The following is a 27,539-nucleotide window of genomic DNA, read 5'->3' on the forward strand; positions in this document are numbered from 1 at the left end:
CCCCTCCCCCCAATCCCGCTGACCGTCTCTGTGCTGGAGAACTTGCTGGAGATGTGGAAGGTGACGAGGTTTTCCCCGGCGATGATGTACGAGACGCCGTAACCGTCATCCGCCACCTGGGGGCGACATTGGGGGGGGGGGCTCACTACAGCCCCTCCCCCCCCCCTCCAAACACCCCCCCCCAATTCACGCCCCCCCCCCCGGGACTGACCGGCCCGAAGCCGCCCCCGCTGGACACGTGATCCGGGAACTCCTCCATGTCGAACATCTTCAGCTGCTGCTGCGGGGTCTGGCTGGTGGACAGCCGCCATGGCTCCGACAGCACCTGCACCGAGCGACCCAGTCCAGCCCGAGAACAGCCGAGAACGGCCGAGCGCAGCCGAACGCAGCCGAGCGTAGCCCGAGCCCAGCCGAGTCCGGCCCAGCGCAGCCGAGCGCATCCAGAGGCCAGCCGAGCCCAGCCCAGCGCAGCTAAGCCCGAGGGAGCCCGAAGGAACCCGAAGGAGCCCGAAGGAGCCCGAAGGAGCCCGAAGCAGCACGAAGCAACCCGAAGGAACCCGAAGCAGCCCGAGGGAGCCCGAAGCAGCCCGAGGGAGCCCGAAGGAACCCGAAACAACCCGAAGGAGCCCGAAGGAGCCCGAAGCAGCCCGAAGCAGCCCGAAACAACCCGAAACAACCCGAAACAACCCGAAGCAGCCCGAGGGAGCCCGAAGGAGCCCGAAGCAGCACGAAGCAACCCGAAGGAACCCGAAGCAGCCCGAGGGAGCCCGAAGCAGCCAAAGGAGCCCGAAGCAACCCGAAGGAACCCGAAGCAGCCCGAGGGAACCCAAGGGAACCCGAAGCAACCCGAAGCAGCCCGAGGGAGCCCGAGGGAGCCCGAAGGAGCCCAAAGGAGCCCGAGGGAGCCCGAAGGAACCCGAAGGAGCCCGAAGGAGCCCGCTGTGCCCCAAAAGGACCCCACTGCAACCCGGTGCACCCCATTGAAACACAGCTCTCCCCACTGCAACCCGATGGACCCCAATGCAACACAAAGGACCCCACTGCACCCCAATGGACCCCATAGAGCCCCATAGTGCCACACTCCACCCCAATGGACCCCAATGGACTCCAATGGACCCCATAGCGCCCCACTGCACCCCAACAGACCCCAAAGGACCCCACAGCACCCTACAGTGTCTCATTGGACCCCATAGCGCCCCACTGCACCACAATAGACCCCCATAGAACCCCACTGCACTCCACCCCACGCCAAAAGACCCAAATGGACCCCATAGCACCACACTGCACCCCATGGACAACATAGCACCCCACTGCACCCCAACGGACCCGAATGGACCCCATAGCACCCTACAATGCCCCAATGGACCCCATAGTGCCCCACTGCATCCCAATGGACCCCATAGCACCCCACTGCACTCCACTCCACCCCAAAGGACCCGAATGAACCCCATAGTGCCACACTGTACCCCAACAGTTGCCCACTGAAGCCCCGCCCCTGAAGCCCCGCCCCCTCTCTAAGCCCCGCCCCTTTTACCCCACCCCTCTCTTCAACCCGCCCCTTGAAGCCCCGCCCCCTCTCTAAGCCCCTCCCCTTTTTACCCCACCCCTCTCTTCGCCCCGGCCCCTGAAGCCCCGCCCCCTCTTCACCCCCGCACTATGAAGCTCCGCCCCCTCTCTTCGCCCCGCCCCCTCCCTTCACCCCGCACAATGAAGCCCCGCCCCCTCTCTTTGCCCCGCCCCTTGAAGCCCCGCCCCCTCTCGTGGCCCCGCCACCGAAGCTCCGCCCCTCTATTCACCCCGCCCCCCGAAGCCCCGCCCCCTTTCTCCATCCCGACCCCTGAAGCCCTGCCCCTCTATTAGCCCCCCCTTCGCTCTGTCCCCTCTCTTCGCCTCGCCCCATCTCTTCACCCGCCCCCTGAAGCCCCGCCCCCTCTCTTCACCCCGCCCCCTCTAAGCCCCTCCCCTTTTTAACCCACCTCTCTCTTCGCCCCGCCCCCTGAAGCCCCGCCCCCTCTCTTCGCCCCGCCCCCTCGTCACCTGCCCCCTCTGAAGCCCCGCCCCCTCTCTTCGCCCCGCCCCTTGAAGATCCGCCCCTCTGTTCGCCCCGCCCCCTCTCTTCACCCCGCAACCTCTTCACCCCGCTCCCTGAGGCTCCGCCCCTCTGTTCGCCCCGCCCCTCTCTTCACCCTGCCCCTCGAAGACCCGCCCCTTCTCTTCGCCCCGCCCCATCTTTTCACTCCGCCCCCTCTTCACCCCTGCACCCTGAAGCCCCGCCCCCCTCTCGTGGCCCCGCCCCCTAAGCCCCGCCCCTTTCTTCACCCCGCAACCCGAAGCCCCGCCCCTCTCTTCGTCCCGCCCCCTGAAGCCCCGCTCCCTCGTCACAAGCCCCCTCTTCGCCCCGCCCCCCGAAGCCCCGCCCCCCTCTCGTGGCCCCGCCCCCGAAGCCCCGCCCCCTCTCTAAGCCCCGCCCCTCTTTACCCCACCCCTATCTTCGCCCCGCCCCCCGAAGCCCCGCCCCCTCTTCACCCCGCCCCCTGAAGCCCCGCCCCCTCTTCGTCCCGCCCCCGAAGCCCCGCCCCCTCTCTTCGCTCCGCCTCCTGAAGCCTCGCCCTCTCTCGTGGCCCCGCCCTCTCGTGGCCCCGCCCCCTCTCTCTTCGCCCTGCCCCCCGAAGCCCCTCCCCCTTTCACCACCCGCCCCAGAAAGCCCCGCCCCCTCTCTTCGCTCCGCCCCCTCCGTTGGCCCCGCCCCCTCTCTTTACCCCGCCCCCCTTTTGCCCCGCCCCCTGAAGCCCCGCCCCATTTCTAAGCCCCTCCCCCCGAAGCCCCGCCCCCTCCGTTGACACCGCCCCTTCTCGTGGCCCCGCCCCCTCCGTTGTCCCCGCCCACCTGCTGCAGGAAGGGTGAGTGCAGCCCCACGATCCTGGAGGCCACGTAGAGGCAGAACAGGTGCCGGTCGATGCCGCCGCCCGTCATGGCCAGTCGGTACAGGAGCTGGTGCTGCTCCGCCGCCAACACCAGCAGACGGCGCCGCTCAGAGCGCTGCGACAGAACAGCCCATAGGCCGTGCTGCCCCATGGACACACACTGCCCCATAGGCTGTGCTGCCCCATAGGCCATGCTGCCCCATATACTATGCTACCCCATAGGCTGTGCTACCCCATATGCCCATGCTGCCCCATAGCAGGTGCTGCCCCATAGGCCGTGCTGCCCCCCATAGGTGGTGCTGCCCCATAGACTGTGGTGCCCCATAAGCTGTGCTGCCCCCCATATGCCAGTGCTACCCCATAGGCCCATGCTGCCCCATAGGCTGTGCTGCCCCATAGGTGGTGCTGCCCCACATGCAGTGCTGCCCCCCATATGCCCGTGCTGCCCCATAGCAGGTGCTGCCCCATAGGCCGTGCTGCCCCATAAGCCCATGCTGCCCCATATGCCATGCTGCCTCATAGGCTGTGCTGCCCCATAGGCCGTGCTGCCCCATAGGCCCATGCAGCCCCATAGGCAGTGCTGCCCCATAGGCGGTGCTGCCCCATAGGCAGTGCTGCCCCATATACCATGCTGCCCTATATGCCATGCTGCCCCATAGGCCATGCTGCTCCCCATATACCTGTGCTGCCCCATAAGCCCATACTGCCCCATAGGCAGTGCTGCCCCATAAGTTGTGCTGCCCCACATGCCATGCTGCCCCCCATATGCCAGTGCTACTCCATAGGCTGTGCTGCCCCATAGATCCATGCTGCCCAATGGGGTCTGCTGCCCCATAGGCCCATGCAGCCCCATAGGCCATGCTGCCCCCCATATACCTGTGCTGCCCCATAGGTCCATTCTGCCCCATAGGCTGTGCTACCCCATAGGCCATGCTGCCCCCCATAGGCTGTGCAGCCCCATAAGCCCATACTGCCCCATAGGTGGTGCTGCCCCATATGCCATGCTGCCCCCCATATGCCAGTGCTACCCCATAGGCGGTGCTGCCCCATAGCGGGTGCTGCCCCCCATAGGCTGTGCTGCCCCATAAGCTGTGCTGCCCCATAGGCCATGCTGCCCCCCATATGCCTGTGCTGCCCCATAGGTCCACTCTGCCCCATAGGCAGTGCTGCCCCCCATAGGGCCATGTCGCCCCATAGGTCCATGCTGCCCCATAGGCTGTGCTGCCCCATAGCGGGTGCTGCCCCCTATAGGCTATGCAGCCCCATAAGCCCATGTTGCCCCATAGGCCCATACTGCCCCATAGGCGGTGCTGCCCCCCATAGGCTGTGCTGCCCCATATACTATGCTGCCCCATAGGTGGTGCTGCCCCATAAGCCATGCTGCCCCCCATATGCCTATGCTGCCCCATAGGCTGCACTGCCCCACATGCCAGTGCTACCCCATAGGCTGTGCTGCCCCATAGGCGGTGCTGCCCCCCATATACCCGTGCTGCCCCATAGGTCCATTCTGCCCCATAAGCTGTGTTGCCCCATAGGCCATGCTGCCCCCCATATGCCAGTGCTGCCCCATAGGCCATGTTGCCCCATATGCCAGTGCTACCCCATAGGCTGTGCTGCCCCATAGGCCGTGCTGCCCCATAGGCTGTGCAGCCCCATAAACCCATACTGCCCCATATGCCCATGCAGCCCCATATTGGGTGCTGCCCCATAGGCTGTGCTGCTCCCCATAGCAGGTGCTGCCCCATAGGCAGTGCTGCCCCCCATAGGCCATGCAGCCCCATAGGCCCATGCAGCCCCACATTGGGTGCTGCCCCATAGGCCCATGCAGCCCCATATGTGGTGCTGCCCCCCATAAGCTGTGCTGCCCCATAGGCCATGCAGCCCCATATTGGGTGCTGCCCCACATGTGGTGCTGCCCCCCATAAGCCCATAGGCTATGCAGCCCCATAAGCCCATGCAGCCCCATAGGCTGTGCTGCCCCATAGGCCGTGCTGCCCCATAGGCTATGCAGCCCCATAAGCCCATACTGCCCCATAGACTGTGCTGCCCCATAGGCCCATGCTGCCCCATAGGTGGTGCTGCCCCATAGGTCCATTCTGCCCCATAGATCCATGCTGCCCCATAGGCCATGCTGCCCCATGGGGTCTGCTGCCCCATAAGCCCATGCTGTCCCATAGGCTATGCAGCCCCATATGCCATGCAGCCCCATAAGCTGTGCTGCCCCATAGGCCATGCTGCCCCCCGTATGCCTGTGCTGCCCCATATGCCATGCAGCCCCATAAACTGTGCTGCCCCATAGGCCGTGCTGCCCCATAAGCCCATGCAGCCCCATAGTGGGTGCTGCCCCATATTGGGTGCTGCTCCCCATTGTGTGCTGCCCCCTGCCGGTGTGTGCTCACGCTGCATCGCGGGTCGCTCATGCTGCGCACGAAGGCGGTTGATTGTTGGGTGCAGGAGCGCACGGTCTCGGTGCGGCCGTGGCGGAACAGCCGCGTCATGGACGCCTCGTACGTCAGACAGAACCGGCCCTTGTCCTATAGGGGGAGGGATGAGCCACGGCTGCACCATAGACACCACATAGACACCACATAGACACCACATAGACACCCCATGGCTGCCCCATAGCTGCCCCATAGACACCACATAACTGCCCCATGGCTGCCCCATAGACACCACATAGACACCCCATAGCTGCCCCATAGACACCACATAGACACCCCATAGCTGCCCCATAGACACCCCATGGCTGCCCCATAGCGGCCCCATAGATACCCCATAGACACCCCATAGCAGCCCTATAACCCCATGGCTGCCCCATAGCATCCCCATAGCAGCCCCATAGCTGCCCCATAGACACCACATAACTGCCCCATGGCTGCCCCATAGACACCCCATAGCAGCCCCATAGCTACCCCATAGCTGCCCCATAGCTGCCCCATAGACACCACATAGACACCACATGGCTGCCCCATAACTGACCCATGGCTGCCCCATAGACACCACATAGACACCCCACAGCTGCCCCATAGCTGCCCCTAACTGCCCCATAGCTGCCCCATAGACACCCCATAGCGGCCCCATAGCTGCCCCATAGCAGCCCTATAACCCCATAACTGCCCCATAGCTGCCCCATAGACACCCCATAGCGGCCCCATAGACACCCCATAGACACCCCATAGACACCACATAGACACCCCATAGACACCCCATAGACACCCCACAGCTGCCCCATAACTGACCCATGGCTGCCCCATAGACACCCCATAGACACCCCATGGCTGCCCCATAGCTGCCCCTAACTGCCCCATAGCTGCCCCATAGACACCCCATAGCGGCCCCATAGCTGCCCCATAGCAGCCCTATAACCCCATAACTGCCCCATAGCTGCCCCATAGACACCCCATAGCGGCCCCATAGACACCCCATAGACACCCCATAGACACCACATAGACACCCCATAGACACCCCATAGACACCCCACAGCTGCCCCATAACTGACCCATGGCTGCCCCATAGACACCCCATAGACACCCCATGGCTGCCCCATAGACACCCCATAGCAGCCCTATAACCCCATAGCTGCCCCATAGACACCCCATAGCAGCCCCATAACTGCCCCATAGCTGCCCCATAGCTGCCCCATAGACACCCCATAGACACCCCATAGCTGCCCCTAACTGCCCCATAGCTGCCCCATAGACACCCCATAGCGGCCCCATAGACACCCCATAGCTGCCCCATAGACACCCCATAGACACCCCACAGCTGCCCCATAGACACCCCATAGCTGCCCCATGGCTGCCCCATAGACACCCCATAGCTGCCTCATAGACACCCCACAGCTGCCCCATAGCCGCCCCATAGCTGCCCCACGGCTGCCCCATAGACACACCATAGCTGCCCCATAGCAGCCCTATAACCCCATAGCTGTCCCATAGCTGCCCCATAGACACCCCATAGCTGCCCCATAGACACCCCATAGACACCCCATAGCTGCCCCATAGCTGCCCCATAACTGTCCCATAGACACCCCACAGCTGCCACAGACACCCCATAGCTGCCCCATAGCAGCCCTATAACCCCATAGCTGTCCCATAGCTGCCCCATAGACATCCCATAGCTGCCCCATAGACACCCCATAGCTGCCCTATAGACACCCCACAGCTGCCCCATAGACACCCCATAGCTGCTCCACAGCTGCCCCATAGACACCCCATAGACACCCCATAGACACCCCACAGCTGCCCCCTAACTGCCCCATAGACACCACATAACTGCCCCATGGCTGCCTCATAGACACCACATAACTGCCCCATGGCTGCCCCATAGACACCCCATAGCAGCCCCATAGCTGCCCCATAGACACCCCATAGACACCCCACAGCTGCCCCATAGACACCACATAGACACCCCATGGCTGCCCCATAGACACCCCATAGACACCACATAGACACCCCATAGCTGCCCCATAGACACCCCATAGCCACCCCATAGCTGCCCTATAACCCCATGGCTGCCCCATAGACACCCCATAGACACCCCATAGCTGCCCCATAGACACCCCACAGCTACCCTATAGCTGCCCCATAACTGCCCCATAGACACCCCATAGCTGCCCCATAGCAGCCCTATAACCCCATAGCTGCCCCATAGCTGCCCCATAGCTGCTCCATAGCTGCCCCATAGACACCCCACAGCTGCCCCATAGACACCCCATAGCTGCTCCATAGACACCCCACAGCTGCCCCATAGACACCCCATAGACACCCCACAGCTGCTCCATAGCTGCCCCATGGCTGCCCCATGGACACCCCATAGACACCCCACAGCTGCCCCATAGCTGCCCCACAGCTGCCCCATAAGTGCCCCATAGACACCCCACAGTGACCCCTCCCGACCCCATAGTGACCCCATGTGACCCCTTGCGATCCCATGTGACCCCATTGCCCCCTGGTGACCCCATGTGACCCCTCTTGACCCCATAGTGACCCCATGTGACCCCATATGACCCCATGTGACCCCATATGACCCCATGCGACCCCATGTGACCCCATTGACCCCTTGTGATCCCATTGACCCCACATGACCCCACTGACCCCATGTGACCCCATTGACCCCATATGACCCCATTGACCCCTGGTGACCCCATGTGTCCCCTTGTGACCCCATTGACCCCATGTAATCCCATGTGACCCCATAGTGACCCCATGTGACCCCACTGACCCCATGTAACCCCATGTGGCCCCATTGACCCCATGTGACCCCATAGACCCCATAGTGACCCCATGTGACCCATAAGACCCCATGTGACACCATGTGACCCCACTGACCCCATAGTGACCCCATTGACCCCATGCGACCTCATGTGACCCCACTGACCCCATGTGACCCCACGTGACCCCATATGACCCCATGTGACCCCACTGACCCTATATGACCCCATGTGACCCCATAGTGACCCCACTGACCCCATGTAACCCCATGTGGCCCCATATGACCTCATGTGACCCCATTGACCCCATGTGACCCCACTCACCCTATGTGACCCCATTGACCCCATGTGACCCCACTAAACCCTGGTGACCCCCCATGTGACCCCACTGACCCCATGTGATCCCATTGTGACCCCATGTGACCCCATTGACCCCATGTGACCCCTGGTGACCCCATGGGACCCCATTCACCCCATAGTGACCCCATTGACCCCATGTGAGCCCCCACACCCCATGTGACCCCATTGACCCCATGTAACCGCATGTGACCTGATAGACCCCTGGTGACCCCATAGTGACCCCATTGGCCCCATATGACCCCTGGTGACCCCATTGACCCCATATGACCCCATATAACCCCTGGTGACCTCCATGTGACCCCATTGACCCTATATGACCCCATTGACCCCATGTGACCCCCCTCACCCCATGTGAACCCATTGACCCCATGTAATCCCATTGACCCTGGTGACCCCTGGTAACCCCATGTGGCCCCATTCACCCCATGTGACACCATGTGACCCCATTGACCCCACTGACCCCATAGTGACCCCATTGACCCCATGTGACCCCATATGACCCCATTGACCCCATGTGCCCGCACTGACCCTGTAGTGCGCGAGCTGCAGTGCGATCTGTATGAAGGCATCGGGGCTGACCCTGCAGCGCTTCATCAGCCCCTTCCCAAAGCGCGAGAACGGGAAGCAGCAGAAATCCACGTCTGACGCCAGGGCGCGAGCCACGCCCAGAGAGCGGCCAATCGCAGCGCGGCACTGAGGGGCGGGGCACAAAAGGGGGCGGGGTCAGAGAAAGGGGGCGGGGTCAGAGAAAGGGGGCGGGGTCAGAGAAAGGGGGCGGAGCTAGATACGGGGGGCGTGGTCAGCGACAGGGGGCGGGGACGAGGCCAAAGCTCAGGGGGCGGGGCCAGGGCTCAGGGGGCGGGGCCACGGCTCAGGGGCGGAGTCAGTGACAGTGGGCGGGGCCGAGGCTGAGGGGGCGGGGCCACGGCTCAGGGGGCGTGGTCAGCTAAAGAGGGGGCGGGGCCAGGGCTCAGGGGGCGTGGTCAAGGCTCAGGGTCAGTGTCAGAGGGCTGACGTCAGGGGGCGGGGTCAGCGAAAGGGGGCGGAGTTAGCTACGGGGGGCGGGGTTAGAGAGGGGGCGGGGCCGAGGCCAATGCTAGGGGGCGTGGCCAGGGCTCAGGGGGAGGAGTCAGTGACAGTGGGCGGGGCCGAGGTTGAGGGGGCGTGGTCATGGCTCAGGGGGCGTGGTCAGCTACAGATGGGCGGGGCCGAGGCTCAGGGGGCGTGGTCAAGGGTCAGTGTCAGAGGGCTGACGTCAGGGGGCGGGGTCAGAGAAAGGGGGCGGGGTCAGCAAAAGGGGGCGGAGTTAGCTATGGGGGGCGGGGTCAGCGACACGGATGGGGATGAGGCCAAAGCTCAGGGGGCGGGGCCACGGCTCAGGGGGCGGAGTCAGCGACAGTGGGCGGGGCCGAAGCTGAGGGGGCGGGGTCATGACTCAGGGGGCGGAGTCAGCTACAGAGGGGCGGGGCCGAGGCTCAGGAGGAGTCAGGGACAGGGGGCGGGGCCAGGGCTCAGGGGGCGGACTCAGTGACAGTGGGCGGGGTCAAGGCTGAAGGGGCGTGGTCATGGCTCAGGGGGCGTGGTCACGGCAAAGGGTCAGTGTCAAGGGGCTGACGTCAGGGGGCGGGGTCAGCGAAAGGGGGCGGAGTCCGCGAAAGGGGGCGGAGCTAGCTACGGGGGGCGGGGTCAGCGACAGGGGGCAGTGCTGTGGGGTCACACTGCTATGGGGTGGCAGTCCTATGGGGTCAGAGCTTTGGGGTCTCCCTGCTTTGGGGTCTCAGTTCTATGAGGTGGCAGTGCTGTGGGGTCTCAGAGCTTTGGGGTCTCAGTGCTATGGGGTCACACTGCTATGGGGTCGCAGTGCTATGGGTTCAGAGCTTTGGGGTCTCAGTGCTTTGGGGTCTCAGTGCTATGGGGTCTCAGTGCTATGGGGTGGCAGTGCTATGGGGTCTCAATGCTATGGGGTCTCAGTGCTATGGGGTCAGAGTTTTGGGGTCTCCCTGCTTTGGGGTCTCCCTGCTATGGGGTCTCAGTGCTATGGGGTCTCCCTGCTTTGGGGTCAGAGCTTTGGGGTCTCCCTGCTTTGGGGTCTCAGTTCTATGGGGTGGCAGTGCTGTGGGGTCTCAGTGCTATGGGGTCTCAGTGCTTTGAGGTCTCCCTGCTATGGGGTCTCAGTGCTATGGGGTCAGAGCTTTGGGGTCTCAGTGCTATGGGGTCACACTGCTATGGGGTCGCAGTGCTATAGGGTGGCGGTACTATGGGGTCAGAGCTTTGGGGTCTCAGTGCTTTGGGGTCTCCCTGCTTTGGGGTCTCAATGCTATGGGGTCAGAGCTTTGGGGTCAGAGCTTTGGGGTCAGAGCTTTGGGGTCTCAGTGTTTTGGGGTCTCAGTGCTATGGGGTCTCCCTGCTATGGGGTCGCAGTGCTGTGGGGTCAGAGCTTTGGGGTCAGATCTTTGGGGTAGCACTGATGGGGTGGCAGAGCTTTGGGGTTGCAGTGCTATGGGGTCTCCCTGCTTTGGGGTGGCAGTGCTATGGGATGACACTGCTATGGGGTCACAGTGCTTTGGGGTTGCAGTGCTATGGGGTGGCAGTGCTATGGGGTCAGAGCTTTGCGGTCTCAGTTCTATGGGGTCTCCCTGCTATGGGGTCACAGTGCTGTGGGGCAGCAGTGCTATGGGGTCAGAGCTTTGGGGTCTCAGAGCTTTGGGGTCTCAGAGCTTTGGGGTGGCAGTGCTATGGGGTCTCCCTGCTGTGGGGTTGCAGTGCTGTGGGGTCAGAGATTTGGGGTCTCAGTCCTTTGGGGTTTTTAGAGCTTTGGGGTCTCCCTGCTATGGGGTGGCAGTGCTATGGGGTCAGAGCTTTGGGGTGGCAGTGCTATGGGGTCTCAATGCTATGGGGTCTCCCTGCTATGGGGTCTCATTGCTATGGGGTCAGAGCTTTGGGGTCTCAGTCCTTTGGGGTCTCCCTGCTGTGGGGTGGCAGTGCTGTGGGGTCTCCCTGCTTTGGGGTCTCAGTTCTATGTGCACCGTCCCACCTCGTCCCCGATGTCCCATTGCAGTCTCTGTGGTGCCGCCAGACGCCGGTCGGGCTCCCCCACACAGTGACCGGACGCGTCATAACCCAGCACAAAGCGGTCGGTGGCCAACATGAACTGAGGGACAGACAGACACATGTACAGCCCATAGACACACATACAGCCCTATGGCATCAATACAGCCCATAGACACACATACAGCCCTATAGCAACACTGCCCCATAGCATCAATACAGCCCATAGACACACATACAGCCCTATGGCATCAATACAGCCCATAGACACATATACAGCCCTATAGCAACACTGCCCCATAGCATCAATACAGCCCTATGGCATCAGTACAGCCCATAGACACACATACAGCCCTATGGCATCAATACAACCCTATGGCATCAATACAGCCCATAGACACACATACAGCCCATAGACACATATACAGCCCATAGACACATATACAGCCCATAGACACACATACAGCCCTATAGCAACACTGCCCCATAGCATCAATACAGCCCATAGACAACAATACAACCCTATGGCATCAATACAGCCCTATGGCATCAGTACAGCCCATAGACAGCAATACAGCCCTATAGCAACACTGCCCCATAGCATCAATACAGCCCATAGACACATATACAGCCCCATAGACACACACACAGCCCATAGACACATATACAGCCCATAGACACACATACAGCCCTATGGCATCAATACAGCCCATAGACACACATACAGCCCATAGACACACATACAGCCCATAGACACACATACAGCCCTATGGCATCAGTACAGCCCCATAGCATCAATACAGCCCCATAGACACATATACAGCCCATAGACACATATACAGCCCTATGGCATCAGTACAGCCCTATAGCATCAGTACAGCCCATAGACAGCAATACAGCCCTATAGCAACACTGCCCCATAGACACATATACAGCCCCATAGACACATATACAGCCCTATAGACACATATACAGCCCCATAGACACATATACAGCCCTATAGCATCAATACAGCCCTATAGACACATATACAGCCCCATAGACACATATACAGCCCCATAGACACATATACGCCCCATAGACACACATACAGCCCCATAGACACATATACGCCCCATAGACACACATACAGCCCCATAGACACACATACAGCCCATAGACACATATACAGCCCATAGACACACATACAGCCCCATAGACACATATACGGCCCATAGACACATATACAGCCCTATGGCATCAGTACAGCCCATAGACACACATACAGCCCCATAGACACATATACAGCCCATAGACAACAATACAACCCTATGGCATCAATACAGACCCATAGACACATATAGAGCCCATAGACACACATACAGCCCATAGACACATATACAGCCCATAGACACATATACAGCCCATAGACACATATACAGCCCCATAGACACATATACAGCCCCATAGACACATATACAGCCCTATAGACACATATACAGCCCTATAGCATCAGTACAGCCCATAGCATCGATACAGCCCTATAGCATCAATACAGCCCCATAAGCACATCAATACAGCCCCATAGCATCAATACAGCCCTATAGCATCAATACAGCCCCATAGCCACTGCTCCATAACAACACAGCCCCATAACCACTGCCCCATAGCATCAATACAGCCCCATAACCACAGCCCCATAACCACAGCCCCACAACCCTATAACCCCATCACCACAACCCTACAACCACAGCCCCACAGCCCCATAACCCCATCACCACAGCCCCATAACCATGGCCCTACAACCCTGTAACCACAGCTCTCCCCCATTAGGGGTCCCCCATTGCCCCCTTTACCCCCATACATGGTGTCCCATTTGGGGTCCCCTATCTCCCCTATACCTCCCCCCCCATAGATGGCATCCCATTTGGGGTCCCCCATTGCCCCCCTTTATCTCCTCCCCAATACATAGCAGCCCATTAGGGGTCCCCCCTCCCATTTGGGGTCCCCCATCCCCCTTTTACCTCCCCTCCCCAATACATGTCATCCCATTTGGGGTCTCCTCCCCCATTTAGGGTCCCCTATCTCCCCTTTATCTCCCCCCCCAATACATAGCAGCCCATTTGGGGTCCCCCATTGCCCCCCTTTATCTCCCCCCCAATACATGGTGTCCCATTTGGGGTCCCCTATCTCCCCATTATCTCCCCCCCCAATACACGGCAGCCCATTTGGGGTCCCCCCCCCAATTTGGGGTCCCCCATTGCCCCCTTTACCCCCATACATAGCAGCCCATTTGGGGCCCCCCATCCCCCTTTATCTCCCCCCCAATACATGGAGTCCCATTTGGGGTCTCCCCCCCATTTAGGGTCCCCCATCTCCCCTTTATCTCCCCCCCAATAGATGGTGTCCCATTTGGGGTCCCCTATCTCCCCCTTTACCTCCCCCCCCAATACATGGCAGCCCATTTGGGGTCCCCACCTCCATTTGGGGTCCCCCATTGCCCCCTTTACCTCCCCTCCCCCCCATACATGGCATCCCATTTGGGATCCCCCCCCCATTTGGGGTCCCCCATCCCCCTTTACCTCCCCCCCCCATACATAGCAGCCCATTTGGGGTCCCCTATCTCCCCATTATCTCCCCCCCCCAATACATGGCAGCCCATTTGGGGTCCCTCCCTCCCATTTGGGGTCCCCCATTGCCCCCTTTACCCCAGTACATGTCGTCCCATTTAGGGTCCCCCCCCCTATTTGGATCCCCCATCTCCCCTTTATCTCCCCCCCACATACATTGTGGCCCATTTGGGGTCCCCTCCCTCCATTTGGGGTCTCCCATTGCCCCCCATTACCCCAATACATGGCGTCCCATTTGGGGTCCCCCCCATTTAGGGTCCCCTATCTCCCCTTTACCTCCCCCCCAATACACGGCAGCCCATTTGGGGTCCCCCATTGCCCCCTTCACCCCAATACACTGTGTCCCATTGGGGTCCCCCCCCATTGTGTCCCACTGCCCCTTTACCTCCCATAGGTGCCCAATGATGGGAGCGTCGGCCCACGAGTGCTCAGCGTTGGCTCCCAACTTCCCATTGCGGTAAACGACCAGCGTGAAGGACTTGTCGAACCAGCTGCGGAACAACCAGCTATAGGGGCTATGGGGGGCTATGGGGTGTGTGGGGGGGCTATGGGGCTATGGGGGGCTATGGGGGGCTATAGGGGGCTATGGGGTGCTATGGGGCGCTATGGGGCTCTATGGGGAGCTATGGGGCGCTATGGGATGCTATGGGGCTATGGGGTGTGTGGGGTGCTATGGGGAGCTATGGGGTGCTATGGGGCGCTATGGGGCGCTATGGGGCTATGGGGCTATGGGGTGTGTGGGGTGCTATGGGGTGCTATGGGGCACTATGGGGTGTGTGGGGCGCTATGGGGCACTATGGGATGCTATGGGGCGCTATGGGGGGCTATGGGGCACTATGGGGCACTATGGGGCGCTATGGGGCACTATGGGGTGCTATGGGGCGCTATGGGGCGCTATGGGGCGCTATGGGGAGCTATGGGGTGCTGTGGGGTGGTATGGGGCGCTATGGGGCGCTATGAGGCGCTATGGGGCTATGGGGTGCTATGGGGCGCTATGAGGTGCTATGGGGCGCTATGGGGTGCAATGGGGCTATGGGGCTATGGGGCGCTATGGGGGGCTATGGGGAGCTATGGGATGCTATGGGGTGTGTGGGGTGCTATGGGGCACTATGGGGTGCTATAGGGGGCTATGGGGCGCTATGGGGAGCTATGGGGCGCTATGGGACGCTATGGAGGGCTATGGGGTGCTATGGGGTGTGTGGGGTGCTATGGGGTGCTATGGGGGGCTATGGGGTGTGTGGGGGGCTATGGGGGGCGCTATGGGGCGCTATGGGGTGTGTGGGGTGCTATGGGGCGCTATGGGGCGCTATGGGGTGTGTGGGGTGCTATGGGGCTATGGGGCGCTATGGGGCGCTATGGGGTGCTATGGGGTGCTATGGGATGCTATGGGGCGCTATGGGGTGCTATGGGGTGCTGTGGGGCGCTATGGGGCACTATGGGGTGCTATGGGGGCTATGGGGTGCTATGGGACGCTATGGGGCGCTATGGGGTGTGTGGGGTGCTATGGGGCGCTATGGGGTGTGTGGGGTGCTATGGGGCTATGGGGCGCTATGGGGCGCTATGGGGTGCTATGGGGTGCTATGGGATGCTATGGGGCGCTATGGGGTGCTATGGGGCGCTATGGGGCGCTATGGGGTGTGTGGGGCGCTATGGGGCTATGGGGCGCTATGGGGCGCTATGGGATGCTATGGGGTGCTATGGGGTGCTATGGGATGCTATGGGGCACTATGGGGTGTGTGGGGGGCTATGGGACGCTATGGGGCGCTATAGAGGTGCTATGGGGTGCTGTGGGATGCTATGGGGCGCTATGGGGAGCTATGGGGCACTATGGGGGGCTATGGGGGGCTATGGGGTGCTATGGGGGGCTATGGGGCACTGTGGAGCGCTATGGGGCGCTATGTGGTGCTGTGGGGCGCTGTGGGGTGCTATGGGGCGCTATGGGGCTATGGGGCACTATGGGGCGCTATGGGGTGCTATGGAGCGCTATGGGGCGCTATGGGATGCTATGGGGCGCTATGGGGCGCTATGGGGTGCTATGGGGCACTATGGGGCGCTATGGGGTGTGTGGGGTGCTATGGGGCGCTATGGGGAGCTATGGGGCACTATGGGGCGCTATGGGGTGTGTGGGGTGTTATGGGGCGCTATGGGGAGCTATGGGGCACTATGGGGCGCTATGGGGCGCTATGGGGTGTATGGGGTGCTATGGGGTGCTGTGGGGTGCTATGGGGCGCTATGGGATGCTATGGGGTGCTATGGGGCGCTATAGGGTGCTGTGGGGCGCTATGAGACGCTATGGGGTGCTGTGGGGCGCTATGGGGCGCTATGGGGCGCTATGGGGTGTGTGGGGGCGCTATGGGGCACTATGGGGTGCTGTGGGCGCTATGGGGAGCTATGGGGGTGCTGTGGGGCGCTATGGGGCGCTATGGGGCGCTATGGAGGGCTATGGGGTGCTATGGGATGCTATGGGGCACTATGGGGCGCTATGGAGGGCTATGGGGTGCTATGGGATGCTATGGGGTGCTGTGGAGCGCTATGGGGCACTATGGGGCTATGGGGCGCTATGGGGTGCTATGGGGGGCTATGGGGTGCTGTGGAGCGCTATGGGGCACTATGGGGCTATGGGGCGCTATGGGGTGCTATGGGGGCGCTATGGGGATGCTATGCGGGTTGTGTGGGGCGCTATGGGGCGCTATGGGGTGCTATGGGGGGCTATGGAGCGCTATGGGGCGCTATGGGGTGCTATGCGGTGCTATGGTGCGCTATGGGATGCGATGGGGCGCTATGGGGTGCTATGAGGGCGCTATTGGGACGCTATGGGGCGCTATGGGGCGCTATGGGGTTCTATGGGGTGCAATGGAAGGCTATGGGGCTATGGGGCGCTATGGGGGGCTATGGGGCTATGGGGCTATGGGGCGCTATGGGGGGCTATGGGGCGCTATGGGGGGGCTATGGGGCCTATGGGGCTATGGGGCGCTATGGGGTGCTATGGGGCGCTATGGGGTGCAATGGGGGGCTATGGGGCTATGGGGGGCTATGGGGCTATGGGGGGCTATGGGGCCGCTGTGGGGTGCTATGGGGTGCTGTGGGGTGCTATGGGGCGCTATGGGGCGCTATGGGGTGTGTGGGGCGCTATGGGGCGCTGTGGGGTGCTATGGGGGCGCTATGGGGTGCTATGGGGCGCTGTGGGGTGCTATGGGGCGCTATGGGATGCTGTGGGATGCTTGGGGCACTTTGGGGTGCTATGGGATGCTATGGGGCGCTATGGGGCGCTATGGGATGCTATAGGGTGCTATGGGGTGCTGTGGGGCACTGTGGGTGGCTATGGGGCGCTATGGGGCTATGGGGCACTATGGGGTGCTATGGACCGCTATGGGGTGCTATGGGGGGCTATGGGGCACTATGGGGTGCTATGGGGTGCTGTGGGGCGCTATGGGGCGCTATGGGGTGATATGGGATGCTATGGGATGCTATGGGGCGCTATGGGATGCTGTGGGGTGCTATGGGGTGCGATGGGGCGCTATGGGGCGCTATGGGGCACTATGGGATGCTGTGGGGCGCTATGGGGTGCTATGCGGTGCTATGGTGCGCTATGGGATGCGATGGGGCGCTATGGGGTGCTATGGGGCGCTATTGGGACGCTATGGGGCGCTATGGGGCACTATGGGGTGCTATGGGGCGCTATGGGGCGCTATGGGGTTCTATGGGGTGCAATGGAAGGCTATGGGGCTATGGGGCGCTATGGGGGGCTATGGGCTATGGGGCTATGGGGCGCTATGGGGGGCTATGGGGCGCTATGGGGCGCTATGGGGGGCTATGGGGCTATGGGGCTATGGGGCCGCTATGGGGTGCTATGGGGCGCTATGGGGTGCAATGGGGGGCTATGGGGCTATGGGGGGCTATGGGGCTATGGGGGGGCTATGGGGCGCTGTGGGGTGCTATGGGGTGCTGTGGGGTGCTATGGGGCGCTATGGGGCGCTATGGGTGTGTGTGGGGCGCTATGGGGTGCTGTGGGGTGCTATGGGGCGCTATGGGGTGCTATGGGGCGCTGTGGGGTGCTATGGGGCGCTATGGGATGCTGTGGGATGCTTGGGGCACTTTGGGGTGCTATGGGATGCTATGGGGCGCTATGGGGCGCTATGGGATGCTATAGGGTGCTATGGGGTGCTGTGGGGCACTGTGGGTGGCTATGGGGCGCTATGGGGCTATGGGGCACTATGGGGTGCTATGGACCGCTATGGGGTGCTATGGGGGGCTATGGGGCACTATGGGGTGCTATGGGGTGCTGTGGGGCGCTATGGGGCGCTATGGGGTGATATGGGATGCTATGGGATGCTATGGGGCGCTATGGGATGCTGTGGGGTGCTATGGGGTGCGATGGGGTGCTATGGGGCGCTATGGGGCACTATGGGATGCTGTGGGGCGCTATGGGGTGCTATGGGATGCTATGGGGTGCTGTGGGGTGCTATGGGGCACTATGGGGCGCTATGGGGTGCTGTGGGGCGCTATGGGATGCTATGGGGCGCTATGGGGTGCTATGGGGCGCTATGGGGCGCTATGGGGCGCTATGGGATGCTATGGGGTGCTATGGGGTTCTATGGGATGCTATGGGGCGCTATGGGGTGTGTGGGGCACTATGGGATGCTATGGGGCACTATGGGATGCTATGGGGTGCTATGGAGGGCTATGGGGTGCTATGGGACGCTATGGGGCGCTATGGGGTGCTATGGGATGCTATGGGGCGCTATGGGGTGCTATGGGATGCTATGGGGTGCTATGGAGGGCTATGGGGTGCTATGGGATGCTATGGGGCGCTATGTGATACTATGGGGCACTATGGGATGCTATGGGGCACTATGGGGTTCTATGGGGCACTATGGGGCGCTATGGGGCGCTATGGGGCGCTATGAGGTGTGTGGGTCGCTATGGGGCGCTGTAGTGCTGAGCACCCCATTGAGCACCAGGGGGCGCTGCGGGGCGCCACGCACCGGTCGTAGCAGCTGCCGTGCAGCAGCGATTTGGCGTAGGCGTCCATGCAATCCTCGCGGTCGGCGGCGTAACCGTGCGATTCTTCATCCAGCGTTACGAAAAAGGCGGCGCGCTCGATGGCGTCCAGAGACGTTTTGTTGGGGCCGCTGCTGAAGAACCGCGAGCGGATCTCGGCCCACGGGGCGCTGCGCAAACAGCGGACATGGAACAGCGGGAACAGCGGGAACAGCGCCACCCAGCGGCGGGAGGAGCGAAGTGCGGCACCCCATTGATCCCAGCACCCAGTGATACCAGCACCCATTGATCCCAATGCAGAACCCTATTGATCCCAGCACCCCATTGATCCCAGCACCCCACTGAGTCCAATGCAGTACCACATTGACACCAGCACCCATTGATCCCAGCACCCACTGATACCAGCACCCATTGATCCCAGCACCCATTGATCCCAGCACCCATTGATCCCCAGCACCCACTGATACCAGCACCCATTAATCCCAGCACACATTGATACCAGCACCCATTGATCCCAGCACCCATTGATCCCAGCACCCATTGATCCCAATGCAGCACCCAATGATCCCAGCACCCATTGATCCCAGCACCCATTGATCCCAGCACCCATTGATCCCAGCACACATTGATCCCAGCACCCATTGATACCAGCACCCATTGATACCAGCACCCACTGAGCCCAATACAGCACCCCATTGATACCAGCACCCCATGGAGCCCAGCACCCACTGATACCAGCACCCATTGATCCCAGCACCCATTGATCCCAATGCAGCACCCATTGATCCCAGCACCCATTGATACCAGCACACATTGATACCAGCACCCATTGATACCAGCACCCATTGATCCCAATACAGCACCCATTGATCCCAGCACCCATTGATACCAGCACCCATTGATCCCAGCACCCATTGATCCCAGCACCCATTGATACCAGCACCCATTGATCCCAGCACCCATTGATCCCAGCACCCATTGATATCAGCACCCATTGATCCCAATGCAGAACCCTATTGATCCCAGCACCCATTGATCCCAGCACCCATTGATCCCAGCACCCATTGATCCCAGCACCCATTGATACCAGCACCCAATGATCCCAGCACCCATTGATCCCAGCACCCATTGATCCCAGCACCCCATTGATCCCAGCACCCAATGATCCCAGCACCCATTGATCCCAGCACCCATTGATCCCAATGCAGCACCCACTGATACCAGCACCCATTGATACCAGCACCCACTGATACCAGCACCCATTGATCCCAGCACCCATTGATCCCAGCACCCATTGATACCAGCACCCACTGATACCAGCACCCATTGATCACCAGCACCCATTGATACCAGCACCCATTGGTAACCAGCACCCACTGATCCCAGCACCCATTGATACCAGCACCCCACTGATACCAGCACCCCATTGATCCCAGCACCCATTGATCCCAGCACCCATTGATACCAGCACCCATTGATCCCAGCACCCACTGATACCAGCACCCATTGATCCCAGCAACCCATTGATACCAGCACCCATTGATCCCAGCACCCATTGATCCCAATGCAGCACCCAATGATCCCAGCACCCATTGATCCCAATGCAGCACCCACTGATACCAGCACCCATTGATCCCAGCACCCATTGATCCCAGCACCCATTGATCCAGCACCCACTGATCCCAGCACCCAGTGATACCAGCACCCAGTGATACCAGCACCCATTGATCCCAGCACCCACTGATCCCAGCACCCATTGATCCAGCACCCATTGATCCCAGCACCCACTGATCCCAGCACCCATTGATCCCAGCACCCATTGATCACAGCACCCATTGATACCAGCACCCATTGATCCCAGCACCCATTGATACCAGCACCCATTGATCCCAGCACCCATTGATCCCAGCACCCATTGATACCAGCACCCACTGATCCCAGCACCCATTGATCCCAGCACCCAGTGATACCAGCACCCATTGATCCCCAGCACCCATTGATCCCAGCACCCACTGATCCCAGCACCCATTGATCCCAGCACCCATTGATCCCAGCACCCATTGATCCCAGCACCCATTGATACCAGCACCCATTGATCCCATCACCCACTGATCCCAGCACCCATTGATACCAGCACCCAGTGATCCCAGAACCCATTGATCCCAGCACCCAGTGATACCAGCACCCATTGATCCCAGCACCCATTGATCCCAGCACCCACTGATCCCAGCACCCAGTGATACCAGCACCCATTGATCCCAGCACCCATTGATCCCAGCACCCATTGATCCCAGCACCCACTGATCCCAGCACCCATTGATCCCAGCACCCATTGATCCAGCACCCATTGATCCCAATGCAGCACCCATTGATCCCAGCACCCATTGATCCCAGCACCCATTGATCCCAGCACCCACTGATCCCAGCACCCATTGATCCCAGCACCCATTGATCCCAGCACCCACTGATCCCAGCACCCATTGATCCCAGCACCCATTGATCCCAATGCGGCACCCATTGATACCAGCACCCACTGATCTATCTCCCTATGGAATCCCCTGTTCCTCCCTATGGGATCCTATATCACCCTATGGTACCCATATCTCCCTATGTGATCCCATATCTCCCTATGACCCCATAACCCCTATGTCCCCATATCCCCCTATGTCCCCATATCCCCCTATGTCCCCATATCCCCCTATGACCCCATATCTCCCTATGTCCCCATATCCCCCTATGACCCCATATCCCCCTATGTCCCCATATCCCCCTATGTCCCCATATCCCCCTATGTCCCCATATCCCCCTATGACCCCATATCCCCCTATGATCCCATATCCCACTATGACCCCATATCCCCCTATGACCCCATATCCCCCTATGTGATCCCATATCCCCCTATGTCTCCATATCCCCCTATGACCCCATATCCCCTATGACCCCATATCCCCCTATGTCTCCATATCCCCCTATGACCCCATATCCCCCTATGTCCCCATATCCCCCTATGTGATCCCATATCCCCCTATGACCCCATATCTCCCTATGACCCCAAATACCCCTATGTCCCCATATCTCCCTATGACCCCATAACCCCCTATGATCCCATATCCCCCTAAGACCCCATATCCCCCTATGACCCCATATCCCCCTATGTGATCCCATATCCCCCTAAGACCCCATATCCCCCTATGATCCCATATCCCCCTATGACCCCATATCTCCCTATGTGATCCCATATGCCCCTATGACCCCATATCCCCCTATGATCCCATATCCCCCTATGACCCCATATCCCCCTATGACCCCATATCCCCCTATGTGATCCCATATCTCCCTATGTGATCCCCATATCCCCCCTATGACCCCATATACCCCCCATGTCCCCATATCCCCCTATGTCCCCATATCCCCCTATGACCCCATAACCCCTATGATCCCATAACCCCTAAGTCCCCATATCCCCTATGTCCCCCATATCCCCTATGTCCCCATATCCCCTATGCTGTCCCCATAACCACTATATCCCCATATCCCCCCTATGTCCCCATATCCCCCTATGACCCCATAACCCTTATGTGATCCCATATCCCCCTATGTCCCCATAACCGCTATGTCCCCATATCCCCCTATGACCCCATATCCCCCCTATGTCCCCATATCCCCCTACGAACCCCATATCCCCCTACGAACCCATATCCCCCTATTCCCCATATCCCTCTATGACCCCATATCCCCCCATGCTGTCTCCATATCCCCCTATGACCCCATATCCCCCTATGTGATCCCATACCTCCCTATGTCCCCATAACCCCTATGACCCCATATCCCCCTATGACCCCATATCCCCCTATGTCCCCCATATCCCCCTACGACCCCATATCTACCTATGACCCCATATCCCCCTATGTCCCCCATATCCCCCCATGCTGTCCCCCATATCCCCCTATGACCCCCATATCCCCCTATGTGATCCCATATCCTCCTATGTCCCCATATCCCCTATGTCCCCCTATCCCCCCTATGTCCCCATATCCCCCTATGTCCCCATAACCCCTATGTCCCCATATCCCCCTATGACCCTATATCCCCCTATGACCCCGTATCCCCCTATGACCCCATGTCCCCCTATGACCCCATATCCCCCTATGTCCCCCTATCCCCCTATGCTGTCCCCCATATCCTCCTATGACCCCATATCCCCCTATGATCCCATATCCCCCTATGATCCCATATCCCCCTATGACCCCATATCCCCCTATGATCCCATATACCCCTATGTCCCCATAACCCCTATGTCCCCATATCCCCCTATGACCCCATAACCCTTATGTGATCCCATATCCCCCTATGTCCCCATAACCCCTATGTTCCCATATCCGCCTATGACCCCATATCCCCCTATGACCCCATATCCCCCTCTGACCCCATAACCCCTATGACCCCATATCCCCCTATGTCCCCATATCCCCCTGTCCCCATATCCCCCTGTCCCCATATCCCCCTATGACCCCATAACCCCTATGTCCCCATATCCCCCTATGTGATCCCATATCCCCCTATGACCCCATATCCCCCTATGACCCCATATCTCCTTATGATCCCATATCCCCCTATGTCCCCATATCCCCCCTATGTCCCCATATCCCCCTATGACCCCATATCCCCCTCTGACCCCATATCCCCCTATGATCCCATATCCCCCTATGTCCCCCATATCCCCCTATGTCCCCATATCCCCCTATGACCCCATATCCCCCTATGACCCCATATCCCCCTATGATCCCATATCCCCCCTATGTCCCCATATCTCCCTATGACCCCATATCCCCCTATGATCCCATATCCCCCTATGACCCCATATCCCCCTATGATCCCATATCCCCCTATGTCCCCATATCCCCCTATGATCCCATATCCCCCTCTGACCCCATATCCCCCTATGATCCCATATCCCCCTATGTCCCCCATATCCCCCTATGTCCCCATATCCCCCTATGTCCCCATATCCCCCTATGACCCCATAACCCCTATGTGATCCCATATCCCCCTATGACCCCATAACTCCTATATCCCCATATCCCCCTATTTCCCCATATCCCCCCTATGTCCCCATATCCCCCTATGACCCCATAACCCCTATGTGATCCCATATCCCCCTATGACCCCATAACTCCTATATCCCCATATCCCCCTATTTCCCCATATCCCCCTATGTCCCCATATCCCCCTATGACCCCATATCCCCCTATGACCCCATATCCCCCTATGACCCCATATCCCCCTATGACCCCATAACCCCTATGTCCCCATAACCCCTATGTCCCCCATATCCCCCTATGACCCCATATCCCCCTATGACCCCCATAACCCCTATGTCCCCATAACCCCTATGTCCCCATATCCCCCTATGTCCCCATATCTCCCTATGACCCCATAACCCCTATGACCCCATATCCCCCTATGTCCCCATATCCCCCTATGTCCCCATATCCCCCTATGTCCCCATATCCCCCTATGATCCCATATCCCCCTATGACCCCATATCCCCCTATGATCCCATATCCCCCTATGACCCCCATATCCCCCTATGATCCCATATCTCCCTATGACCCCAGAACCCCTATGTCCCTATATCCCCCTATGTCCCCCATATCCCCCTATGTCCCCATATCCCCCTATGATCCCATATCCCCCCTATATCCCCATATCCCCCTATGACCCCATATCCCCCTATGATCCCATATCCCCCTATGTCCCCATATCCCCCTATGACCCCATATCCCCCTATGTGATCCCATATCCCCCTATGTCCCCATAACCCCTATGTTCCCATATCCGCCTATGACCCCATATCCCCCTATGACCCCATATCCCCCTCTGACCCCATAACCCCTATGACCCCATATCCCCCTATGTCCCCATATCCCCCCTATGTCCCCCATATCCCCCTGTCCCCATATCCCCCTATGACCCCATAACCCCTATGTCCCCATATCCCCCTATGTGATCCCATATCCCCCTATGACCCCATATCCCCCTATGACCCCATATCTCCTTATGATCCCATATCCCCCTATGTCCCCATATCCCCCCTATGTCCCCATATCCCCCTATGACCCCATATCCCCCTATGACCCCATATCCCCCTATGATCCCATATCCCCCTATGACCCCATATCTCCCTATGATCCCATATCCCCCTATGACCCCATATCCCCCTATGATCCCATATCCCCCTATGACCCCATATCCCCCTATGATCCCATATCCCCCTATGTCCCCCATATCCCCCTATGATCCCATATCCCCCTCTGACCCCATATCCCCCTATGATCCCATATCCCCCTATGTCCCCCATATCCCCCTATGTCCCCATATCCCCCTATCACCCTATATCCCCAATGACCCCATATCCCCCTATGATCCCATATCCCCCTATGTCTCCATATCCCCCTATGACCCCATATCCCCCTATGTCCCCATATCCCCCTATGTCTCCATATCCCCCTATGTCCCCATATCCCCCTATGTCCCCATATCCCCTATGTCCCCCATAACCCCTATGATCCCATATCCCCCTATGTCCCCCATATCCCCCTATGTCCCCATATCCCCCTATGTCTCCATATCGCCTATGTCCCCATATCCCCCTATGTCCCCATATCCCCCTATGTCCCCATATCCCCTATGTCCCCATATCCCCCTATGACCCCATATCCCCTATGTCCCCATATCCCCCTATGACCCCATATCCCCCTATGTCCCCATATCCCCTATGTCCCCATATCCCCCTATGACCCCCTATCCCCTATGTCCCCCATATCCCCCTATGTCTCCATATCCCCCCTATGTCCCCATATCCCCCTATGTCCCCCCATATCCCCTATGTCCCCCATATCCCCCTATGACCCCCTATCCCCTATGTCCCCATATCCCCCTATGTCTCCATATCCCCCTATGACCCCATATCCCCCTATGTCCCCATATCCCCCTATGTCCCCATATCCCCTATGTCCCCATATCCCCCTATGTCCCCATATCCCCTATGTCCCCATATCCCCCTATGACCCCCTATCCCCTATGTCCCCATATCCCCCTATGACCCCATATCCCCCTATGTCCCCATATCCCCTATGTCCCCATATCCCCCTATGTCCCCATATCCCCCTATGTCCCCATATCCCCCTATGTCTCCATATCCCCTATGTCCCCATATCCCCTATGATCCCATATCCCCCTATGTCCCCATATCCCCCTATGTCCCCATAACCCCTATGATCCCATATCCCCCTATGTCCCCATATCCCCCTATGTCCCCCATATCCCCCTATGATCCCATATCCCCCTATGTCCCCATATCCCCCTATGTCCCCATAACCCCTATGATCCCATATCCCCCTATGTCCCCATATCCCCCTATGTCCCCCATATCCCCCTATGTCTCCATATCGCCTATGTCCCCATATCCCCTATGTCCCCATATCCCCCTATGTCCCCATATCCCCTATGTCCCCATATCCCCTATGTCCCCATATCCCCCTATGTCTCCATATCCCCCCTATGTCCCCATATCCCCCCTATGTGATCCCATATCCCCCTATGACCCCATAGCCCCTATGTCCCCATATCCCCCTATGACCCCATATCCCCCTATGTCCCCATATCCCCTATATCCCCATATCCCCCTATGTCCCCATATCCCCCTATGACCCCATATCCTCCTATATCCCCATATCCCCTATATCCCCATATCCCCCTACGACCCCATATCCCCCCTATATCCCCATATCCCCCCTATATCCCCCATATCCCCTATATCCCCATATCCCCCTACGACCCCATATCCCCCTATATCCCCATATCCCCCTATATCCCCATATCCCCCTATGTCCCCATATCCCCCCATGCTGTCCCCATTCCCCCCATGCCGTCCCGTTGCTGACCGCTCCCCAGCCGTGAGCGCCGCGATCTGCTCCTCCCCCGGCTGCGGTTGGTCGCTGCAGTCGAGGATCCTCTGGAACTGCATCTCCAGGTCGGTGGGTCGCAGGGGGGTCCCGCCGTGATACAGCCACAGCTTGAAGAAGCGCCCGCGGTGGAACACGGCCACGTGCTTGCTGTCCTCCACGTGCAGCAGGTGGTCTGCGGACACAGCGCCGGGATGGGGAACCCAACAACCCGAACCAGAACCACCCACCCGACCACACTGGACCCGACTGGACTCCGTCCAACTCGACCCAACCCAACCCATCCCGACCCAATCCAACCCGACCCGACCCAACCCAACCCAACCCATTCTGACTTGAGCCAACCAGACTTGATCCAACTCGACCCATCCCAACCCGATCCGACCCAACCTGACCCAACTCAACATGACTCAACCCA

The 27,539-nt window shown here is 59.7% G+C and overlaps 1 protein-coding gene across 1 annotated transcript; it reads right to left on the reverse strand.

The window, feature by feature from the left end:
- Window positions 1-19: 19 nt before the first annotated feature.
- Window positions 20-27,296, reverse strand: LOC140265061 (carnitine O-palmitoyltransferase 1, muscle isoform-like; the record flags this gene model as incomplete). The annotated part of the gene is made up of 9 exons (XM_072360936.1): window positions 20-116; window positions 212-325; window positions 2,887-3,039; window positions 5,324-5,458; window positions 9,025-9,189; window positions 11,531-11,647; window positions 14,539-14,644; window positions 19,139-19,324; window positions 27,101-27,296. Coding segments are annotated over 9 exons (1,269 nt in total), but the record flags the coding sequence as incomplete, so codon positions are not given.
- Between the last annotated feature and the right edge of the window lie 243 nt (window positions 27,297-27,539).

This window comes from Excalfactoria chinensis, unplaced genomic scaffold (genome assembly GCF_039878825.1).
Source record: "Excalfactoria chinensis isolate bCotChi1 unplaced genomic scaffold, bCotChi1.hap2 Scaffold_413, whole genome shotgun sequence".
NCBI lineage: Eukaryota > Metazoa > Chordata > Aves > Galliformes > Phasianidae > Excalfactoria > Excalfactoria chinensis.